Source organism: Calidris pugnax, unplaced genomic scaffold (genome assembly GCF_001431845.1).
Source record: "Calidris pugnax isolate Ruff unplaced genomic scaffold, ASM143184v1 scaffold39, whole genome shotgun sequence".
Classification (NCBI taxonomy): Eukaryota; Metazoa; Chordata; class Aves; order Charadriiformes; family Scolopacidae; genus Calidris; species Calidris pugnax.
In genome coordinates this window covers 2,764,996-2,787,709 of record NW_015090828.1, presented here as the reverse complement: position 1 = coordinate 2,787,709, position 22,714 = coordinate 2,764,996, and the positions used below count along the sequence as shown (strand labels likewise).

General features: G+C 37.1%; 1 protein-coding gene across 1 annotated transcript in view; it reads left to right on the top strand.

Moving 5' to 3' along the window:
• BMPR1A (bone morphogenetic protein receptor type IA) overlaps positions 1-22,714 on the top strand; it is an 84,474-nt gene that overhangs the window by 52,372 nt on the left and 9,388 nt on the right. The window contains exons 3-7 of the mRNA XM_014940375.1: positions 7,241-7,447; positions 17,544-17,706; positions 19,494-19,596; positions 21,075-21,174; positions 22,299-22,398. Coding sequence (XP_014795861.1) covers positions 7,381-7,447; positions 17,544-17,706; positions 19,494-19,596; positions 21,075-21,174; positions 22,299-22,398 — 533 coding nt within the window. The 5' untranslated portion in view covers positions 7,241-7,380. The remainder of the gene's footprint in view (positions 1-7,240; positions 7,448-17,543; positions 17,707-19,493; positions 19,597-21,074; positions 21,175-22,298; positions 22,399-22,714) is intronic.

Below are 22,714 nucleotides of genomic sequence, written 5' to 3'. Positions count from 1 at the left end.
ACGTGCCCCTGCTCAGCAATGAGCTTACACTACCCTCCTGTGGGAAAATGCTGGGATGGGAAACTGTGCTGGAAGCTGGAGCTGCAGGCTGATGTCTGTCAGGGGGCTTTTGGTTTTCGTGTAGGAGAAAGCGATGTCAGTGACATCGGGGGGCTGAGAAGGACGGGTCTGTATAGCATGCTTTGTTATTGATTAAATTAAGTATCCAAAAAAATGACAGGCTGTTTTACTTAGGCACCGTGAAATGAAATACACGCTCTGTAACAACCAAACAGAAACTCAGTTTCTGGAGGACTCTTCTTGAGTCCCAGAATTTGCATAATCACCTTTGCTTTGGAGAGAAAAAGAAGTCGGGAATTTCTTTTTCTAGATTGGGCAGAGGTTATAGTTGTAAAATAAACGAGCAAAGACCATGGGATCTAAGTATAATAAAATCTTACCCTGGCAGTTTTTTGGTCTGGGGATTTTTTGACATAGATTAATGAACAATTGTCTTTAAATTATGAAAAAATTACTGTAAGGTTGTGAAAACATTCATTAGTCGTCTTCATAGTGCTGAAAGGGATGTTGCACTTCAGAAACCCTTCCTATGAAAGCATTTGTACTTTTGAAGGCACTGGCCCTGATTTTAAGGTCCATTGTTCACTCTTTAAAAAGTGAGCAAGTATATATTCAGGATTGAGGCCCAGCTTTTTCCCTTCCTCAGCCTAGGTATATTGTTTGTATAAAACAATCACGATCCAGAGCCAAAATATGTGATAGGTCTTGTAGGCGGTATGGTATGGTATGTAAAAATTTTAATGAGTTTTGCTGCTTATGTTTAGTGAACAAAAGGTGTTCTTTAATTTTTTTGGTGACCAAAATTTAAAAGGTTTAAGTTACATTCTCAGTTTGGATTTGTTAGATTTAGAGATGGAATGTATTACATGTGGAGACTTTTCTCCTCATTCACATTGACTGGTATGACAGTAAGGAACTAGCAAAAATGATAAATAGATAATAAACACATTTAAGAATTATAGCTTCTGGGTAGAATAGCAGAAGTTGATGTCATTTATAGTAGGAGGAGCACGGGTGTCCATTTTCCAATTGTCTTAAGGGCAGAAGCTCTCACCCAGCTAATCACCAAAGTGATGGAGTTGAAAGCAGGGAAATGGGTCAAGATGAATAAAAATTGTGTAGCAAAATCCTATTTGAATGTACTCAAATAAGAGAATGTGTCAATGTTCGTAACACACTAGGATATGTCTGAATACCTGATGGCACTGGGAAAACAATTTTACTGAATTTCATTACTGTTAATTTAATGGCAGAAACTTTTTAGCAGTTAATTGGAATTCCAGAGTAACAGTAAGATGGGCATTCAGAAGTCCAATGAGTGGCGTCCCCAATTACCTAATTGTGCTGGGCATGGTAAAAAGCAGCTAGGCTTTAATTTCTTCATGGTTAACAACTTTGTTTATGAAACAGACAGATCTATCGTAATTTAGTTTGGCCTCTAAATTCTGCCATAATGTACAGACATTGATATTTGCAAGGAGTGTGAAGTCATCCTTTTTTTGTGTTAGAGTATCTGAGGTGGATTTTGGTGAGTTTTCTTCCAGCTGTTCAAAAACAAGACATCCTTTTCTAAGACTGAACTCTCTTGCTGCAGAAAGCAGTTGTTAGGGGCTCTTGTTTTTTGAATGAACAAACGGTTGCAGTACGTGCGTTATAAGTATGTGGTTTAAATGTCTTACAAATAGAACTCTCATTTTTTCATTTCAGTCTTTTGAGAAGTGTGTAATACACACAACTGTGCTTTATTTAACACTTTGTAGCAGTTTGTAGAGGGAGAAAGAACATTGAAATAATTTACACAATCTTCTAGCTTTAAAATTTATGCAGTCACTAATAGTTTTAAATAATTCTAGTACAATGCACAGTTTAATGGAATTGTTTTTGTGAGCTTGCACAGATTAGTGCTGAAGAAAATAAGGCCTTATTTGAAGTAGTTCTTGTTGATGGCCATGCAGCCAACTAGCTTGCAATAGCCAGCAGTCTTCTCCATTGACTCTGTGATTTCTTCATAGATTTTGATGGTGGATTTACCCACATTTTTAACTTATTTGACAATACATAAGCATAGCTAGTTCAGCTGTTTCAGTATGATACTTTTCTACAATTTGTGTAGGCATGCCTTGCAATAAAGTATTAGAGACACCTTTAAAAAATGGTGTGGTCTTATACAAGGATTTGACAGAATTACACAGTACAGAATCTGAAACTTTTATTTAAACTATTTGCATTTGAATAAGCTGAAGTTAACTATAGCTCTTTTTGTATAATGAATAACAAAATGGAGATGTAAGGGCTCTCCTGGATCAGAGTCTGTTCCCATCCTGTCACCTGCAGCTACATGAGATGGTGGCCGCTGTAAGCTAAAGACTAATTAAGTTTTTGGACTCTATTTAGTTTTAAAATCTGCCCTAGAACCTTCTAACCAGTGGTTATGAATTGTCTTCTAATTTCTGATCTAAATAAATTTTAATGGCCAATCCATACCTAGTTGTTGAACCAGTAATTTTCTTCAGGTTGAATAGCTTTCTGTCTTTCCTTGTGTTTATTCCCATGTTACGTTCTCAAAGAGTAGTCATTTCCCTGCCAGCTTTCACTGTATTAATCTTATTCTTTTCTTTTTGTCTCCATTCATAGGGCTTTCCTTTTCTCCAGATAGTATTATCAGTCCTTCCAGGCATATGTTGAATTTATCAATCATACTGTCTTCCGTGCTGGTCATGTTTTACCATCTCCCCTGGGAAATTTTCCTAGGAAATCCTAAAGCTGTGTTTGTCTCTTTCTCCCAGCAACATCCCATGGATGTTTCCGATGCTCTGTAATCCGTTAGTGTATTTGAGTCCTTGGAGATAACTATATCCTATGTGTGAACTCCTAGTCCATGTGATGCAGAAATTCTTCGAAGTTCCCAATGTGCATAACTTTACCAATTTCATGCTGTTGTATTTTATTCCATTCCTGTTACTTCAGGTCTTCATGTCATCTGAGTCTTTCTGCATAAAAACAACACTCAGTGGAATTGACAATTCATGTTTTTCAGCAAGATTCATCAAAGTTTTGCTTTTTGTCCTTAGTTCATTAACGAAAAGGATAAGTGTTCTTGAATCGAGCTGATTCAAGAATCAAGATCCTTGAATGTCATTTGAACTACACTAGTAATCTTTGTTCATGAAACTACTTGTCATCTGTCCTGTAGTGAATTCTTCAATGTTCTTTACAACCCCTCTTTTCTTCATTCAGATAATTATTTTCTTTTCTTTGTGGCACCATATAATGTTTTTTTAAGCTCTAATAGAAAGTTGCTGTTGCATACTGGCTGAGATTGACAGTCCAATTCATCTCTGGCATTCGGTTCCACCTCGAAGTTGGGTGCAGAACTGTACATGTGCTTGAGGTAGTAATATGCATACAGTTACCTAAGTCACTTCTCGACCTCATTACACAGAGGAAAGCCATTTAGTATTTTTCAGTTTTGCTTTGGCAAATACGTTTATTTAGTATTGTATGTACTGCTGCAAATGTTTTGAAACATCTTGTCTGTTGAAACTGATTTAATGTTCTGATTCTTATGAAGTCTGAGATTGACATTTCTTTTTTCATGTGTTCCCCTTTTACAATACTCTCTTTGTTGTTACATTCAGCACTATCATTCTTTATTGAAATTTGGGACAGTGCAGCTCATTTGGTTTGGGGATCATGCTGTTAAAAATATTACAGAGCCACATCTAAAGAACAGTTACTACTTAACTCCCTGCTTTCAGAATCGTTTTGGACCATATGACAAATCTTGCATACTTCAGCTTCATATATTTGGATTCATACGGAGTTTGGGGCTTTACTGCTGTAATATTACCATGAATTCACAGCTGAGTTCCAGTTCAGAACACCCCACCCCCACACCAGTTTTAATAACAAAGGCATTTTCTTCAATAAACTATTTTTAGGAAAGATAATAAATTACACTGTAGACAAATTGGGTGTTATAATTGATGAATAAATTACTTCTTAGCAGATTATAGTTGAAGGCTTCTTCATGGTTACAATAGTTTAAAAAAAAAAGAGAGAGAGGGCTTTGAAATCAATTGATTAGCTTATGGGTTTGAATTTCTTCAGCATCACTCTGGCAGAGTAGCATTCCAGGTGTTAATTGGTGCTTTAACACATTTGAAGTAGTTATTTAGTTTTGTCATTCTACATTGCTCATATCAGGCAGGTTTTGGAGAAATTCCAGGTGTTGCTCACTTTAGGTAGTGTGCCTTAGTGGGGCTACCAGTCTTCCTCTCTAATGGGAATCCAGAAGCGGGTCAGAAAAGGTGTCACTGTGGCCTCTTCAGTTTTGTCAAATTTTGTGGGTTTTGTTGTTGAGGTTTGTTTTGGTTTTAGTGAAAGATACTCATAACTGTGTCACTTTGGGATGTGGCATTTGTTAGAAGCACTAGAACAACTAGTCTGGTTTTTAAAACTTTTTTTTTAAAGCTGATAAACTCTGTAGCTATATCGGAGTGCCAGCTGATTTTAAGAATGAAATGTTTTCAGTTTCTGTTTCTGCGAAAGAGCAGTGTAGGCTGTCAGAGAACTAATTACCTGAGTTTGGCTAAAGGTGAACTTGACACTGACAATAGCAGCAACAGAAAGAAAACTCAAGTTCTAAAGGCATCCTGTGTGCATTTCAGGGGAAGGAGAAGGGAATTGCAGCCCTGCCTGGGTTTTCCTTCCCATTTTTGAGGTATTCTTTTAAATGCTGATAAGCATTCTCAAATGAGAATGATTGTAAAATGGGGAATTAGAACTTGCTCTCAGTGTCATTATATTACAGGTTTTTGTACATATTTACGTTTTAATACATATCTGTGAAACAGGTACAAAATACTGTTTCTAAGCAGAGAGTGTTATGCTCTTGAACAGGCTTGGACAACATTTTTGAAAACTATCTCAGATTGTCTCAGTGAAGAATAATCACCATAAAATTGGAAGTGGGTTGTATTAAAATGTTCTCTTTTTCTCTCCCCCCCCATTTCTTCTTGGTTTTTTTGATGACGTACTGTGTAGTTCAGTGACAAATCTGTGTTGCACATTAAGTTCCTGTACCACCGTACCAGTGTATTCTTTCACCTTATTGAACTGGGGACTGAGATCACCTATTTTCTGAAAAAGTTTAAAACAATTCTGTTCTTGAAAGGCGGAAGAGTGAAACTATGTAGTCCTCACTGAAGTTGCATGGAGGAGATAGACAGAAATTATTTTTAAATATACTTTAAACAGACTACTAGTGGGGTTTTTTCCTTGATGGATTGCAAATAATGCTTTGTTGTTTCACTACGTGCAAGCTGTTGGCGGTTTTCATCTTCCATGTGTTTTATTGAGGATTGAAGTTCAACCTGCAGTTGAAGCAGGGAATAAAGCAGCCCTGCTCACAGCCCTGTGCTGGTTTTACAGCTGGAAGGAGGTTCCCTGCTCAGCTGTCGGAATTGGGCCTGGGGAAGGTCTGAAGAGAGCGGGTGTTTTTGCGGCGGTGCTGCAGTTACCCCAGCCTGGCGGGAGCGTGAGGACAGGGTGGAAGGGCCTGGTTTGAGGACACGGGGGAAGCGCCTGGTGCCGTGTCCCTGCCGCCGATGGCTGGCAGCGGTGGTGGCTGCGGCGCTGGGGGAGCACGGCCCGGCCGGCAGCTCGCCCCCAGCCCCGGCCTCCCCCCGGCCTCCCCCGGCGAGGAGCCGCTTTGTGCCTTCATTAGGGAGAAGTCAGAGACGTGTGAAAAGTAGGCCAGGGGTCGGGGGCGGCCTGCCCCGGTCCCGCCGAAATTGGAAGTGACGGACACCTCCCGGCTCGGCCGCTAATTTGCCTCCATGTTAAATGCCTCCGAAGCACTAATTAAAATGAAAAGTTCTTGGGTCTCACCGACGGACAGATTGAGTTATTGATGGTGGAAGCGGCCACCAACAGTAATTGCAGCCCGTCCCTGAGCGAACGCCGGTTTTGGCATTCATGAGCAGCGCCGGGCTGACAGGGGTCAGGGGGGTCAAGCCCACTGAAACAAGAGGCCGAGGAAAGGCAAAATCACTCCTCTGTTCCTCTTTGTGCAACGTCGCTTTTGTGGCGATTAACTATTTAGGTGTTCGAGCTGCTTTTTAGTCCTTTGAGGCCCAATTACGCTTCCCTTGTGAATCACTGTAGAAAGTTCGTTAAGCAGAACGTGACCACGGCTACTGCAGTCTGAAAAAGTAACTTCTTACTCAATTTGGCTGTCTTAGCTACGTGTTCATCCACTGGATGAGTAGGGTTATGTTTTATTTTTGGAGCAAATGATGTGTGCGTGTAGTAGCATAATTTTTCAGGAGCAACTAATTTGCACAAAAATTGGAAGCCCAGAAGGAGATTAGGATTTTGGAGTTAACAGAGATTAATAATAAATGTTCCTTGGTGTTGTGAACTGAGCTAACTTGCTTTTCTCCAGAAAACACTGTATAATGCAGTGGTCTACAGGAAGGAGGACTGGAATGTGGTTGATGCTAAGTGATAAATTAATTTCTTCATTCAAATTTTAAATAAGATTGTGCTTTTTTTAAAATACAAAGGCGTAGTACTATTCTGTAAGACAAAAGTAACAGTATAAGTAAATTAGGTAACTAAACTAACTATTTCAATCCAAATGTAACTTTCATCCGGCAGAGAGGCTGGGGTTTTATTGCAGTAAAGCTTCTCTGCAAGCATTTTTCAACTGGTGGCTCAACATGGTGTTGCTTTTGTCCCTGCAGTATTATGGGAAGTCACCACTGAGTTTCATTTTTAAGGAAAAAAGTATTTTAAGTTCTGTAAAGAAAATAGTTTTCAAACAGATTTATGTTTATGTGGTAATATGTTGTTTATTACGTATGGTAGCTGTATGTGAATCTAAAATACATGGCTGTGACTAGTGAGTTACCATATCTAGTATTTTTTTATAGGACTGTAAAAACTTTTGCATGGGTTGTTACCAAAAATGTGTATTTCAGAAGAACCCTGCTATTCAGTTGAATAATAAATATGGATACTAGTTTCCATTGTTAATCTTTATAAACATATGCATTTTTAATTATTTTTTGCAGCTGTGTAGTGTGATCAGTGTGATGAGAAATCTTGAGGGATTTTTTTCTTGCTTCAGAAATGCAAGGATTTTGTTAATGCTTTGTTTTGCTCTATCTTTCAGGAAACAAAGTTGGAAAAGTTGCAAAATCATCTTTGCAGTCGAGCACCAATCTTGTATTAGGCTTCACCGCACAGACTAAGGTTAACATTTGTCAAGCAGAAGGGCCAGTTGCCTTGCACAGGAAGGATTAAAAGTGAACAATGACTCGACTGAGAGTTTGTGAGCAATTCCTTGGAGCCTACCTGCTTATCATTCTCCATGTTCAAGGTAAATATGTGCTAGTTGAAATAAGTTTATATTTTTATCTGTAACAGAAATGTATGTATTCCAGTGGTTGGGGTAGGTTTTTGTGGTTTGCTTGCTTTTTTTGGTTCTCTTACAGGCACGTAGCTTATCTGCCTGACATACCATATAGATACTTCCCTAAAAAGAAGGACATTAACAGGGGTCGTGTGCTGTTGTAGTATAGAGTATAGATTAGGCCTATTTTATCAAATGCTTCAATAGAGACAATACCAAAAAAGCATAGTCCGCTTTGGAGCAAGTTCTGTGAGCAGTGGAACTGAAGGTTTGACTTTCTGAATTTCAGTTTCCTGTCTGTGGGTGTCTTTGATGCCTTTAAACTTGACCCACTGAAGAAATTGCAGCATGCAGTTCTCCGTGCCTTCTGATGCTCCCAGCAGCCAAGAGATAGTGTGGCATAACTAATCTAAATAAACTTGTTATGCCTACTCAATGGGCTGAGGTGAGGCTATGTGATGTTCACAGTAGCCTGGCATCCAGTTAGTGAAGATACTTGTTTGTATGTCTGTCAACAGTCTTTCCAGCCACCAGTACCAAAATCTTCTGGAAATCCAATTATCATTAGGACTTCAACTCCTTTGTCGAATTGGGTTGAATTCAAAAGAAGAGTATTGGGAGCTGACTGATGTGACTATCTCAAGCTCTATCAGAAATTGAAGCTTAAGTGTAACAATTGTAACTAGTCCGTGGGAAAATTCATTTTATTATTATTTCCCTACTCCTTACTAGCAACTCCCCCTGGGAGATCTGGTTCTGCAATTCCTTGTAGTTCAGAGAAGTGTCAGCACAGCAGAATGGTATCTGAGCTGTTAGTGGTATTGCATTCTCGTGTTTGGGATGTGGACAGTAGTGCTCTGCATGTCCATCAAGGTGTATGTCCATGGTTGGTCTCTGAGATTCCTTGTTCTCACATCTGCGCAGCTCTCCCATGTTTAAGTACCCAGAGCTTTCCATCTATTTTAAGGGAAATGGACAAGACTAATTTGGTACTGTCATTTTAATACTTGAATATAAAAGGTTTTATATTATTTTCATATTTATATCAAGTACTGCTTAGAGTTGGTTTTGGTTTAAGATATTCTTTGAGCTATTTATTTTCAATAATAATAATGTAATGGACCCATTAAAATGAGGAGAGAAGGAAGCGTGGTAAGTACCCAAATTACAATCTTTATGTTCTGTTTTGGGTTTTGCATACCATACCTGCAATACTAGACTAAAGGATTTAACAGAGCTGTCTCTTATTGGGAGTATGATTGATACATAGCTTGACACTGATTTTAAGAGCAGACTTACATCAAAAGTGTAATGACCTGCCCCTTCCAAGCCACTTCATTCTGCCTCTTCCCATGTGCTGGTATTTATCCTCTTGTAACCAAGTGCCAACATGTGTTTGGGAGTTGCTGCAGCTTCTAACTTGGGAAGGGGGAAGCACTTAGAGCACAAGGATATACTCTTAAACATAACCCAAACCTTGATTAAACAGTAAATATAAATGACACTGAAAATATTTATCTGGAATTGACCAGGGATGAGCTGTCAACTACACTAAGACCTGAATGAAATTAATAGTGCCTTAGCGCAAGGAGGATCATCTTTAAGCTCTTTCGAGTACCATCCCACACACACATTTACAGCTAAGCTTTTATGGAACAGAAGCCCTCTCTCTGGATCTCTGCAGAATTGCAGTTTGTTAAAGATATTTAAAACTGCCATTCTTTCAGCTTCCCTGTGGGGTTCAGTCCAGAAGGCTACCACAAGCACACTGTGTGTTCTGTGGCTTCTGTGTCATTGAGTACAGCCTACAGAACTGTAAACACTTTTCTTCCAAAACTGGACAAGTGTTCCTGTATAATTGCCAAGTTACTTGAGTGCTTTCATCTTTTTAGCCTGCAGGGGCTCAGAATAATGTCTCCTAACTTCTAGGTATGTGCTTGAAGCACTGATGTTTGGCGGATTTCACTTTGTGCATAGGTGTTTACACATTTATTTCAGGAGTGGGAAAAAGCGAGGGTCTTGGTTTGGAGCTGTGGCATTGCAGCAAAGATTTCAAGGTTGAAAGCAACAAATAAACATAAATCCAGGATTCTTCCATCTTTGTTACATTAGTTAAGTTGGGAGGGGGAAATTCTCAAGACCAGCCCCTCTCCCTGTTGTGGACATACAACTTTTAACTGGCAAGAACTAGCTCAATCTATGTAGACAGAAATAGCCTAGTTTGAATATAGTTTAAGTTTATATACAGATTTACAAATATTTACAGGTAGCTGTAAGGTGATTACGTTGGTAACAGGCACATATCACAATAAAGGAAATTCTGGTGAGAAATTAGGAAAGACGTTTTTACTGTGAATGTGGTTAAGCATTAGAACAGGCTGCTGGTTGTGCAATATCCATTAGAGAGAGTCAAAACTTGACCCAAGTGACTTTGAGCAACCTGATCTAACTTAGAAGCTGGTCGTGCTTTGACCAGGTGGTCATACCAGGTGACTTCAAGAGGTCTCTTACGCTCTAAAATACTCTCAGACGCAGCAATTTGCAGTGGAGCTTGTTCTACTAGTATTCAAGCAGTTTTGCTGCTTCTTGCAGAAGATACCAGGTTCTTCCCTTGAAGAGGTTGTGAATTACACACTTTGTTCTTTTTACTGAAATCATGGTTACCCCTTTGCATCAGTCAATATTCAACATTTTAACTCAAAGGTGATAGCAACTGAAGGAACATTTTTTTTTTCTCTAGGTACAGGTAGAAATAATAATACAAGTATACAGGCTTCATAGTGACTAACATTGAAATGACAATAACTTCTGCTGGGATCACATGTATTAGTAATGCTTCAATAAGTACCTTCTAATAAATAATATAGCAAAATAAGGTTTAAAGACCGTGTAAAAAATTTTTTTCAGCTTCTAAAGAAGAAATTGCCTTGTTTCAGGAATGTTTCTGACTTTCAAATCAATACTGAATGAGTTCTGAAAGCCATGGGAAAGTTGAGCTTGCTGAAATGTTGTTGGCTCTTTGATGCAAGTTGCCTAAGGGCTTGTCTTCAAACATGAAATATGCTTGGTTTCTAGAGGTGGTGAGTAGAAAAACAGTCAAGTCTCTCTGCTTGTCCCCTAGATTCGCAGAGGAGTTGTGTTTGGGGGGAAGAGGAAAGAATGAAGTTGATAGCAATCAATTATTTGAAATTTTTATAGGAAAGAGGAAATCCAAAGTGAAAACTCTAAAAAGTTGAAATTGAAAGTGAAAAGAATAGTTTCAGCAAGGAAAATATATGCAGAATGTTACAAAAATGCATCATAAAGGAACTAATAGAAGTGGAGAAGACATGTGAGGAAGAGAATTTATGTGATTTCCAGAAAAAGGAGGGAAAAGCAGAGGAAGTGGAAGCACCCAGCGTGTGTGCGTTCGGTGATTGGCACCGAGCTTAATTGTTTGTTCCTTCACTTGATTTGGAGGTTTCTTCAAAAGGGTAGGAATCTCAGGGTTTACCAAGACCTGAGAGAATGATAATAGCAAGTGTGTCTGTATATGTGCATGTATATATATGCACTAGATTCCTTAATAGATAACTATAACAAGCAACTGGCAGCCTGTGTTGTTTGATGTGAAAATATTCTTACAAGAACAGCAGAAAACACAGATCATTCCATGAAATTATTGGTGAACAGCTGCTTTTTCTCAGGTCGCTACTACAGAGCAGGGAGACACAGTGGTTACCCTTTGGATTGTATCTTCTTTATAGCTTGTGGGACTTTGTCACTTACATTGAGAGAGACTGAAAATAAACCTGGGTAGCAGATGGCTAGATTTGATAGTAACCTTTTCAACCTTTCAGTTTTGTATTTCCTTTTTGGGTATGGAAGGTCTTTGCAATATGTTTAGACTGGTGACTTGCCCTGCATCTTCATCCACCTCCTTTTGCTCATCTAAGGCAAGAGTTCATCAGCTTCAGTTGCAATTGAGGACTGGGCTAAATATGCTTTTGTCTTCCCACTAGTGCAGGTTTTTAGTCCAGATAACCAGTTATACTTCTGAGTAGAGTTCTTTCTTTGTTCTTATAGTGCATCAATGAGCATAAATAATCAATATATGTAGTGGTATAGTTGAAGAACTTAATGTATACTTCAGCATGTTCTAATTTTTGTATTTCATTACTGTCAGTTTAGCATGTGATGTAATGTTAGATAGGTGCTTCATCACACCTTTATGTGTTCTTCAGAGACACCAGTGGAGACCAGTATTTTAATCCTTGTAAATTAGTTGACTATAAATGTATTTATAGTATTAATTATGTATGAAGTAAGGTTTATTAAAAGTTAAATTTTAAAATAATTAGTGCTAATATTCAATATTAAAACAGACTTATTAAAATTGTCATTATCTGTTAGTGAACTGACGAAAATCGAAATTTGATTTCACTGTCATTCATACTTGCTTTTATTCAAAGAATTGATATTACTTTTTTTTAACCTTTATGCACTTCCTGAATTTCAGGTTGAAATAGTTACTGAATCTAAACTTATAAATAAATCTGAAATAAAGAAAATATTATAAAATCTGCAGAAGGAATCTAGAGTTGTCAGAAGCTGATCTGTTGCTTTGAGGACAGTGTAGTTCTGTTCACCAGTGGTTTTCCTAATGGCTGCGTCTGTCTTTAAATATCTTTAAAACATTGGCAGCAAGCATTTATCGTTAAATATTTGATTGATTATTTTAATGGATTATTAAAAGGTTATGTATTTCTTTATCATAATTTCAAATCTAGTTTTAAGTAACTATATTCCTTACAAAGCTGTTTAATTGAAATTAGAATGCAGTGTACTTTTTAAAGTAAAATACACTCAATTTTCTTGTTTCTGACTTTTGCAATGAATATGTATGAAGAGACCAGTCTTCTACAGAAGTGACTTTTTAGGGGAAGAGAAATGGGAGCAGAGGACTGACTGTCTGTGTTGAGCACTGGTATAGCTCCTGGGAGAGCTGGAGGGTGGTAGAGATTTTAAACAAGTAGTCTGGGAACATGCTGTGATTTTTAGGAACCAGTTCTGCTAGATGGAGCCACCTCTAACATGCCCGGTCTTCAGAGATCACAAGTTTGATATATAAAAATGCACTATGGGGAGAGCTTATGGTTAAAAAGTCAGACACAGAACTCATAGAAGCATTTAAGATGTTTTCTTTGCAATCATAAAACTGTTTTTTCTGACTTCTTTAAAATTGTTTTGTGTTTTAAGAAAAAGTACCAATATTTTACTCAAGCTGTCTAAGCAGTTTAATTCATTTAGGAGTTACATGTTAAATCATTATGAAAGCTTGTGATGGGCAGAAAGGTGAAATGTGCTTGTTAGAGTGGATGACTTTGCAGTATCTGCATCCTCAATCAAGAAAAAGTACTTTAACACTATGACACAAAAATTCCAAGGTATGTCTTTTTCATAAGGACGGCCTATCTAACATAAAGATCTTGGGTACAGCTTTCTTCTGTTATGAAAAGAGCCCAGTGTGGGCAAGCCCTGGGTGTCAGCTGGCTCCAGCAAACAGCTTTAGCATCAGCAGGAAGGCAGATGAAGAGGGTCTTCTGACAAAGATTCTTTTAATTAAAATATTGGATTTATTGGGTTTTACAGGCTTGGATCAGAATACCTACAAAGAAATGCTGAGAGTACTGTAGTACTGCTAGAATAAATCCCTTTTAAGGATAATTTACTCAGGAATAAAAATGTTTTTATGTGGAACATCTATATTAATTATACCAGCATGAATTCAAGAAGCTATTGAACAACTTGAATGCTGTAGGCTACTGGTTCCAGCATTGCAACTGTATTGGTAGAGGTAGAGGGGATACAGTTAAGTAAGAAACTATAGGCATAATTTGACTTTTGTATTTGTCTTTTTTCACTTACTGCTCTCTGTCTTTGCATTTCTTAATAGAGCTGTTTTTTTATGGGTTGTACAAATCTTTTCTTAGATCAGAAGACTTAATGAAATTGCATATGTATCCTGGCATTGAGTTGCAACCAAATTGGCTCAGTTTTTGGTGGTTAATAGCACTTCACTGTCACGCATGATACCTTTTAAAGATTATCCATATTAATACTGGTTTTTGAAGCCATGCTTTTAAGTAGACTTACTTTTGTAACAGTGGGATTTCTAATGTACTGTTCTTTAAAATACATTTTATAGTCTGACTTATTTTCTATGATTGGAAGAAGTTCATTGACTAATTTACATTTTTGATCATGGGCTGGATATGATATATTGGCAGGAGGTGTTCTTTTTTTATTAAAAAAAGTTTTAATTTTAACTTTAAGCAGAAAGCCATTTTAATGCCGCCTTATCTGTAGCAGTTGTTCACACTTATAGAAACTTAATGCAAAATGTATGAGACAATATGAGTAAATGACGAACTAGGAACTTGAAATTCCATCAACTTATTTCTCTTTATTGTCTTATTCTGTGGTTAGGTGAAAAGAGGAGAATATTCCAGCTCACGATTACTCTTGATATTTCATTGAATGTTGTAAGTTTTTTGAAATGTTGTAAAATGCACATGACAGAGCAGTTTGTGTGTGTAAAGGTATGATACTCCCAAGGCTGGACAAACAGGCTGAAACTGGTCCAGGATCTTGAACAAGTCCTCCAGCGTATGACAATTTATTTGCTGCTAATGGATATTATTTTGCCTCACCAGCCTGGTGCAGTTTACGGGTAGAGGGAGGAAATGTTGGAGAAAGCGGCTTTGCTGTGCCTGAAATTCCTGGGTGCAAATATTTTTCTTTTGAAGCTGTGCGTATTAGTGCACAGCATTTACACCTTTGAAGGTTATGTAAGATTTGTGTATGTGTGTTTCTTGGCTGCGCCGCAGAGCCGACAACTGCATGTGTCATGGAAAAGAAGCTGTTAATTACATCATCAAGTAGTGTAGTGTCACAAGATCCCTCAGATGTGTTCCTCCCATTCTCTGTCCTGCTCCCAGGAGGAAGATAAAGCAGTGTGAATGTTTGAGAGGTGGAGCTCTGAGGCTGGGGGATAATGAGAGCACTGGTGCAAGAAGGTCAGGTTCCTGAAGCAAGATGTCATTTAGACATATCCTTCCTTCACTCTTGTTCATTTACCCAGTATCTATTAACCGGGAAAAACAACAATGAAACATCCCGTGACCCCATTCAGATCTTGATCTCCCCTCCTAATATCTCAGGCGAATGGAAGCCAAGTCATTTTCATATTCCCCATACCTACCATCTTTAAGATAAACACTAATCTTTCTTGAAATGCTGAGGATGAACTGTAGTACTGCAGCAAGGGGTACGCTTAGGGATAGTATCTAGACGGGGGGGATATTAAAAACTTTCTTCTGAAGTGATCCCAAACAGTCTCCATATTTTCCTTTTCCTACCCTGGATACTTAATTAAACTTGTGTTTAATAAGAGTTCTCTTTGTGGTCTTAGTAAAAAATGCAAGAGGGAAGTGTTGGGGTTTTTTTCTTCTTTTTTTCCCGCTCCCCATTCTTTGTGCAATTTGGGTGTTACCTCTAAGATGAAGACAGGCTACCATGGAATATTGTTCTTTTTCACATGACAAAGGTAATGAAATGGTGGTCTGTTTTTGCTTTGAATAAAAATCTTTGCCGGTATAAATTGTACAAAAGGCAAGGATGCTGGTTCTTTGAAAATACAGTTAGCTATTTTGGATTTTATTTGGTATGTATTCTTCATTAACCTTGTTATACAATCCATCATAATAAATTAAGAGGAAAAATGTATTTCATCTCAGTTTTAGTATAATAGGTTGGTATACCTGTAGTCATGCGTCATTGTTAGTTTACAAAGAATAATACTGCCTTAAAAGATCACAGACTTGCATAAAAACTTTGTTCCTTCTCTTCTGAGCTAGGAGAAGCCATGCTTTAAGCGTTTCTTGATTTCTCTTCTAAGGAATTGAAAAAATGCTACATTGAGTTTTCAGGGTAGGAAGATGGATGAGTGGCTGAGTCATAGATCATAAAGTATTCAGACTTTTAACATGTGGAATGTCCCTGAAGATAAAGGGTATTTCATAACATTAATTAGGAAAGATACCTTAGTAGTTCAATAAAATTAGAAGGAAAGACAATATTTGTACATATGCAGTGGCTTTTCCTTTAAATATCAAGTAGAATTACCTGTTCTCTGAGAAGGCAAGCATCTCTTAAATGTGAATACAGAATATTGTCTAACATCTGTAGCACAGTATTAAAATGAGCCTTCGGTTTTTGCTGGGAAGAAAATGGTAGAAAGGCAGAGGGGACAGATGGAGGTGCTGCTATTTCATTGTGCAAAATTCCTGTTGGTTAAATTGCAAATACCTATTGCACAGGTGAACTCTGTGTTACTAGCACTGGACCTCCGTGTTAAGAGTCTACGTACTGAGAATATTTAACTTGGGTGTTACTGAAGTATTGCTGTTTGAAAACTACATTTCAAATAAGGCATGGCTAAGCAATTTGAGGGTTTAGGTAAATGGTGCTGTGTTTCTTAGAATATACTCTTAATTGTGTCTGAAAAAGGCACAGTGTCCTTACTTTGAGGGAAGTGGCTGGTTCGGGACAGTGCACTGGGTGTACTGTATTAATTGGATAAGGAAATCTGCAAGTCGGCTCTTTTTCAGAATGATAAGATCGAATTTCACAAATACTTAATTGCATATTTGGCTGAATGTTAGTTGATGTTACAATGGAGTGATACAGAGGGTGGTATCTGCACAGGGTCTGAAGTTTTTCTGCACACCTTTCAAGCAAGGTACAACATGAGAGTAATGTTCTCATTACAGCTTGTGTTCAGTGGATTTCACAGGAAGGACTGAGCTTTCTGGTCAAAATATTTTTTATTCTTAGATAATTCGAAATCTTTATTGTGACTGAAATCTTTTTGAGAGGTACTGAGGTACCTCCGATTCTGAAATTATAATTGAATTTGTAAAAGCTTCTGTCGGTTCTGACTGGCTGTTCTTTAATCTTGCACGCTGAGCCTTCCACAGACTTGTTGCAGATTGTGTCAGTGCAGGTGATAGTCTGTTCACAATTCCTGTAGTTTTATTTGGCTCACACTATGAGGACTTAAGGCCAAGGATACTGTTAGGTGATGGACAGACAGATATTTTCTGTTGGTAAAATTACACATGATAAAGCTGGAGGAGATGGATGAAGATTTTCTCACCTCATATAGTGGTCACAAAGCATATTCCAAATGAGGCAGATAATGTTCCTAAATCATTTTTTCCTGGGTGCCCTTCACTAAGAAGAAAACAAATGGAATTTTTCTTCTGAATTCCTACATTCACAAAAGCACTTTAATACTATGAAGTAGAACAAATGATGCTCAACTCCTCCTCCTGTTGAGAAATTGAGGGCTACTTGGAATGTAATTTAGCCCTATTTTTATTCTCTGAAAGCTCGTTTGTGTGGATGTTCATGTCATTTACTGAAACTTAATTTGCAAACAAGATTTACTTTAGTTCTGTTTTGAACTACTAATGCATACAGAGATCAAAAAACCCAAGAGATTTTGGAGTTATTACTGCTCTTCTATGAGACCGTGAATCCATAAAAAATTACTTCAGTTCAGAAAATTAGAAAATTGCATATTAAGTATGTTCAGTCATGCATAAAATTATACTGCTGTGGTTATCAAGCGGTCAGCATTTTGGTTTTCTTGAACACTTAAATAAGAAAGCCTTTCTTCAGAAAATTTTTACAGGTTACATCACTACGATTCTGCCCCACCTCAGAAAGGGAAAGTATCTTTTTTCTGTTTTTATTGATTGTGGTTGAAAGATCTGCTGTTAAGATAGAAAATATTTGAGCTAGGTATTTCTCAAATGAAATTATTAACTCAAATTTCTGCTGTAATCTTGGGAGAGGAGATCCTCATGTCTTGTATAATTCAATTATTTGTTAATATAATTATTTTATTTTCATGTTTTGCCTGTAAAGCTCTTGAACAGTTATCACAGATGCTTTTTTTTTTTTTTTTTTTTTTTTTTTTTTTTTTTTTTTTTTTTTTTTTTTTTTAAATGTCCAGGTCAAAATCTAGACAGCATGCTTCATGGCACAGGAATGAAGACAAATCCTGACCAAAAGAAACAAGCAAATGGAGTAACACTCGCTCCAGAGGATACCTTACCCTTTCTTAAGTGCTACTGCTCAGGACATTGTCCAGATGATGCTATTAATAACACGTGCATGTAAGTATTACATACAGGGTACAAGAGGCTCTCTGACGAGGCTCATTTTTCCTCATGAGAGAGCAAAGTATCTCTAGAGTGCTGACTTAGATTGTCAGGCGATTTGACCATAACTGATTAGAAACTCACTGGTTCTCTGGAGAGCTGAGCACTGAACCCCACAGTCATCTGTATGTAAACAATTTTCACCATTCCTTAGAACCATTTGCAACAAGTCATTTTGCCCCCAGCAACTGCTTTGAAGAACTGAGTTTTTAGGTAACCTGTAGCATTTTATAAAAGGGTGAGTATTAAATTACCTAAATCTAAACGTTCTGATATGAGTACCTGCTTGCTTAGTCTAATATTTCTTTACCTGGTAGTCAAAAGGTAATGTTACCAACACAGCCATTCACTGAGAATTCTTCTTGTTACATGTTCATTAATTGTAGAGTATGAGGAAAAGGCAGGAGGGGGGAAAAAAAAAAAAGCCTCTGAACATAAAGGAACAGGAGCGTGGTTATAACTTTGTCAGGCATAAGAATCCTAACAGACTCATGCACTGATTATGTGCTTGCTTAAGATTTTTTTTTCATTACGAGTTATCATTGGATTTCCTTTTTTCTCTTCGTTTCTAGTTCCATGTTTAAGGCCTTTCTATTTTCTTCCTTAAGAATTAATAAAAATATACATAATAGAAAGCATATTATTTGCTACTGAGTCTTCCCTTTAACACATTATATTATGCCTCTCTAAAGCTATCACTTGGCAGATAAAGTTTTTTTGGAACCCAAGGAAGTGGAGCAAACATTACTATATTTTTAAATTGAAACATATGTAGTATTTTACAAACATAGTTTTGCAACTAAAAAACGTTCAGTTAGGATCTAGTATTTTGTCTTTCAAGTCCTTTGGTATTTATTTTTTGCTTTTTATCGCCCTCTACTGTACGCTGTCAGTATAGGCCTTACTAATTTTTTTCCCCTCTGACCTAGTATAGGCCTTACTAATTTTTTTCCCCTCTGTATGGGGACATCTGTATGGACAATATTCTGATAATAAAGTTGTTAGAGAGGCAATAACAGTTATGCAGTGTTCATGTGCAGGGTATTTTTTGGCATTATGCTTCCCAAATATGCATTTCTTCAGATTCATTTAAATTTAAAAAAAAAAAAGAAAGGGCAATAATATTTCTGGATTTGTTTCCTTAATATCTCTGCTGATGGAATGAATGAATTTTGATTTACTCAATAAAATCTTAATTATACAGGTATTGAAAACACAGACCTACCATTGTGAATTGGTTTGGGATTCCTTACCAATGTTGTTGACAATTTCATGTAGTACAGAAATCAAAGCATTTATATAAAGGGAAAATGAAGTGTAGTTTTTTAAAAATAATGTAATCTATTTGTTATTGTCAACTTCAGAAAGTGGGTTTGGGGGTTGGTTTGATTGTTTTAGCCTAAAGGCTGAATATTTGAGAGAGCTTATGTGGGAAAAGCGTGGCTGAGCTTTTGACCTTGAAATAGCCACCTTTCACTTACTGGACTTCAAGAGTTTATCATTGCAGTTTCAAGAACAGACAAAAGTGAATTTTAATTTTCTTTTTTAACCTATAAAATGTTAGTTCTGTTTAAAAATACTGTGGGGGTCTTTTGTTCTCAAACAGTATGGTAAATGCTGTGCTAAAGAAGAATTTCTCTAGATATTGCCATTCTAGTATTCTTAGTTGGTTTGTGGTCAACAAATGCTGGATATTAAACAACAGACATGCTGGTAAAGCATAATTGATATGTTTATTCCAGAACTAATGGGCATTGCTTTGCTATCATTGAGGAAGATGAACATGGAGAACCCACGCTTGCTTCTGGTTGCATGAAGTATGAAGGTTCAGACTTCCAGTGCAAGGTAAAAAAAAAATGAGATATCATTACAAATTAAGATCTCTGTGGTGATTATGTAAGGAAACAGCATAAGCAGTGTAATTGCAATCATAGAATTTTACATGTTGCCACTTACTACTGAGGTAAATGGGACTGAACAATCATGAGCAAGTAGTGACAGAAAGTGACTAAATGGTGTTTGAGCAAAGATTGGTACAGAATCTTAGCTTGTTGGAGTTCTTTGTAAGTATCTGTAAGCCACTGACAAAATGAGCAGAGGACATCAGCCTTTTACTTCTGTCAGCTGGTTCCTCAGTTGAAGAGACAACTTTATAGTCAGTCTAATTGATCTGTGTAGTTTTGGTTTTAATGTAGAATGTCTTCATTGCCTTAATTTGGAATTTCCCGTTTTCTTCAGTTCATCTGGCAGATAAACATAATCATATGGAGTTGTCTTCACAGATTACACAAGAGCTCCCTTAAAGTTTCGTAGGCATGTACACACAGTTTATCATGTGTATGTTTTCCTGTCCAACATAACTTTTCTAGAAAGGAAAAAAGTTTTATGTGTTGTTAATTGCATGAGTGTAACTACCTTTTGATTTATAGAGGTATAATTAAGCAGACTGCTGCCTTTAGAACTTCAGAAAGTTGAACTGAAAACAGTTAATAAAGCAGTGATTTGTTTAGAAGACAGGCATATAGCACTAGCTGAGCAAATGAATATTGCCTTGGAGACTGGATTTTGCTTTTTATTTTGTCACATTGCTTACATTAAACAAATCTTTCAGAGGTTATCATCTGTTTGGTTACTGCATTATTTTTTTTCCCATTCCAAAATGCTGTCGCTGTTTGGATAATTAATTATAAGATCTCTACGACTTGAGTTTTTCTATAATGTAGCTGTGGGTAGCACTGATTTTTGGAAGCACTGTTGACTTCAGTTACATCTGTGAATGTTCAGAGTTACTGCAGATCAGGCCTGAGGTGTCATGATGACTTCCTGAAATTGTTCTTGTATTTATATGCTTGTCTTACCTTCAGATTAATTTTCATACCCTTCCATCCTTTATATGGTGTAATTAAGATGTTTTTGAAGCAAACAGTGCTGCTATGATAAGTGCAAGAGAAAAACTTCTAAAGGGATTGGGGGTTTTTGTCTTAAATTGACTGCTTTTGACCAAGCTTAAAAATGCTGCAATGTATAAAATAGCAGCTTAACTAGGAATCATCTTTTTCTGTGCTAAAGTTAAAAAGTTCCATGAAAAATAAAATAACGTGAGCGTAGAATGTGTGCACCCAAGAGATTAGATGATGCTTTTCTGCCACTGTGAAGTTGTCTCATACATTAAATAGTGAGGTTGAATTGGTTTGGGGGTTTTCTGTTTTTTTTTTTTAATAAAATATCTTAAACTTTTGTCTGTGCTGTTTTGTATCAGTGCCTGTCCCCATCCTAGCTGATCACTTCAAAATCTGAATGTTTATTCAATTCTCCTTCAACAGGATTCACCTAAAGCACAACTGCGACGAACAATTGAGTGCTGTCGGACTGATTTCTGCAATCAGGATTTACAACCAACATTACCACCACTTGATAGTACAGGTAAACAGCTCATAGATGTTCATGCTGCTACTAACAAATGCTGTGTGGATTCTGTTCTTGCTTATGAACAGATAAAAATAAGGAGAAAGTGTAATTGCAGTATTGCACAAATCTGTTTTTTCTTTAGTAAGTAATTTTGATATTAAGCTCTCTGCTGCATGTCATACTGTGTTTCCAGTTTCTTTTTATGCCACTTCCAAGTTAATCTTTTCCTTCATCAGTCACTCATGGTATTTTTATTCTCTTGGTCAGTTGGCTCATGCCTTGATCTGTGAACTTTTGATCTGTTTTTGTTTTATTTCCACAGCCTGTTCTCTTTTAAAAATGATTTTTTTTAGCTCTGCAGTGCTTTTCCCACGATGAATCTGTCTTGAAGTTTTCTGATGTTGTTAGCTGTTACCTACTCTAAATTCATTCTCTTCTTTCTGTTGTTCCCAGTGAAAAGAATTTATATTTTCATGCATTTAATCATTCATTGCTGGATAAGTTGAACTGGATTAAGTGTGGCTTAATACCTTCTCAGAATCTTGCTGCTGTAAATCCTTCATTTCTGTTTCTAAGAACAATCTAACAAGGGTCAACCCAAACCCATCAACTCCAAAATCTCAAGTTAAATCTTTTGTCATCCAAATGAAATTATCCCTGCTTTTCTGATGTAAATACTCCCTTTGATACTAAAACACTATGAATTTTGTGTAATTTCATTTGAACTGATGTGTTACGGGCATTAGCTGTCTTGCTCCTTTCTGATGTTTTGAGAGACATACTGTCGCAGAATCACAGACTGGTTGAGGGTTGGACAGGACCTCTGGAGATCATCTGGTGCAGCCCGTCTGCTCAAGCTGGGCCACGTAGAGTCAGTTACACAGGATCATGTCCAGATGACTTTTGAGTATCTCCAAGGAGGGATATGCCATGACCTCCTTGGGCAACCTGTAACCACTTCTTGATCACCCTCACAGTAAAGAAGTATTTCCTGCTGTTCAGACATAACCTTCAGTGTTTCAGTTTTTGCACATTCATATACACAGTGTAGGAAAATATCATGCCTAAATAAACTGTTTTCAATAGATGCTTAATTAGTAGACTTTGGAAAATTAACTTTCTTTTTTTTTTTTATATAGATGGGCTTTTTGATGGCAGCATTCGTTGGATGGCAGTGCTGATTTCTATGGCAGTCTGCATAATTGTCATGATCATCTTATTTAGCTGCTTTTGTTACAAGTAAGGAAAGCACTTTATTGGCAATGTTTTTAATTTCCCAAATGAGTGTGAACAGAACGGGTACTTTGTAAATGTATTCAGTTAATCACATGTATTTCTGACAAAAATATATTGGAAGTGAAACTGTTGTAATTTAATTTCACATTTCTGTGGGTACCACTTTGCGTTGCTAGGTAAAATGAAATCTTCACAGCACAGACTTCAAGTGAATTTGATCCTTTTCTCTGGCTACAAAGTGTTCACAGTTTTCTAAGCTACATACAGCTTTGATGCTACAGCATTTAGTAAACAGGATTATCCTAATGCTTTCTATGTT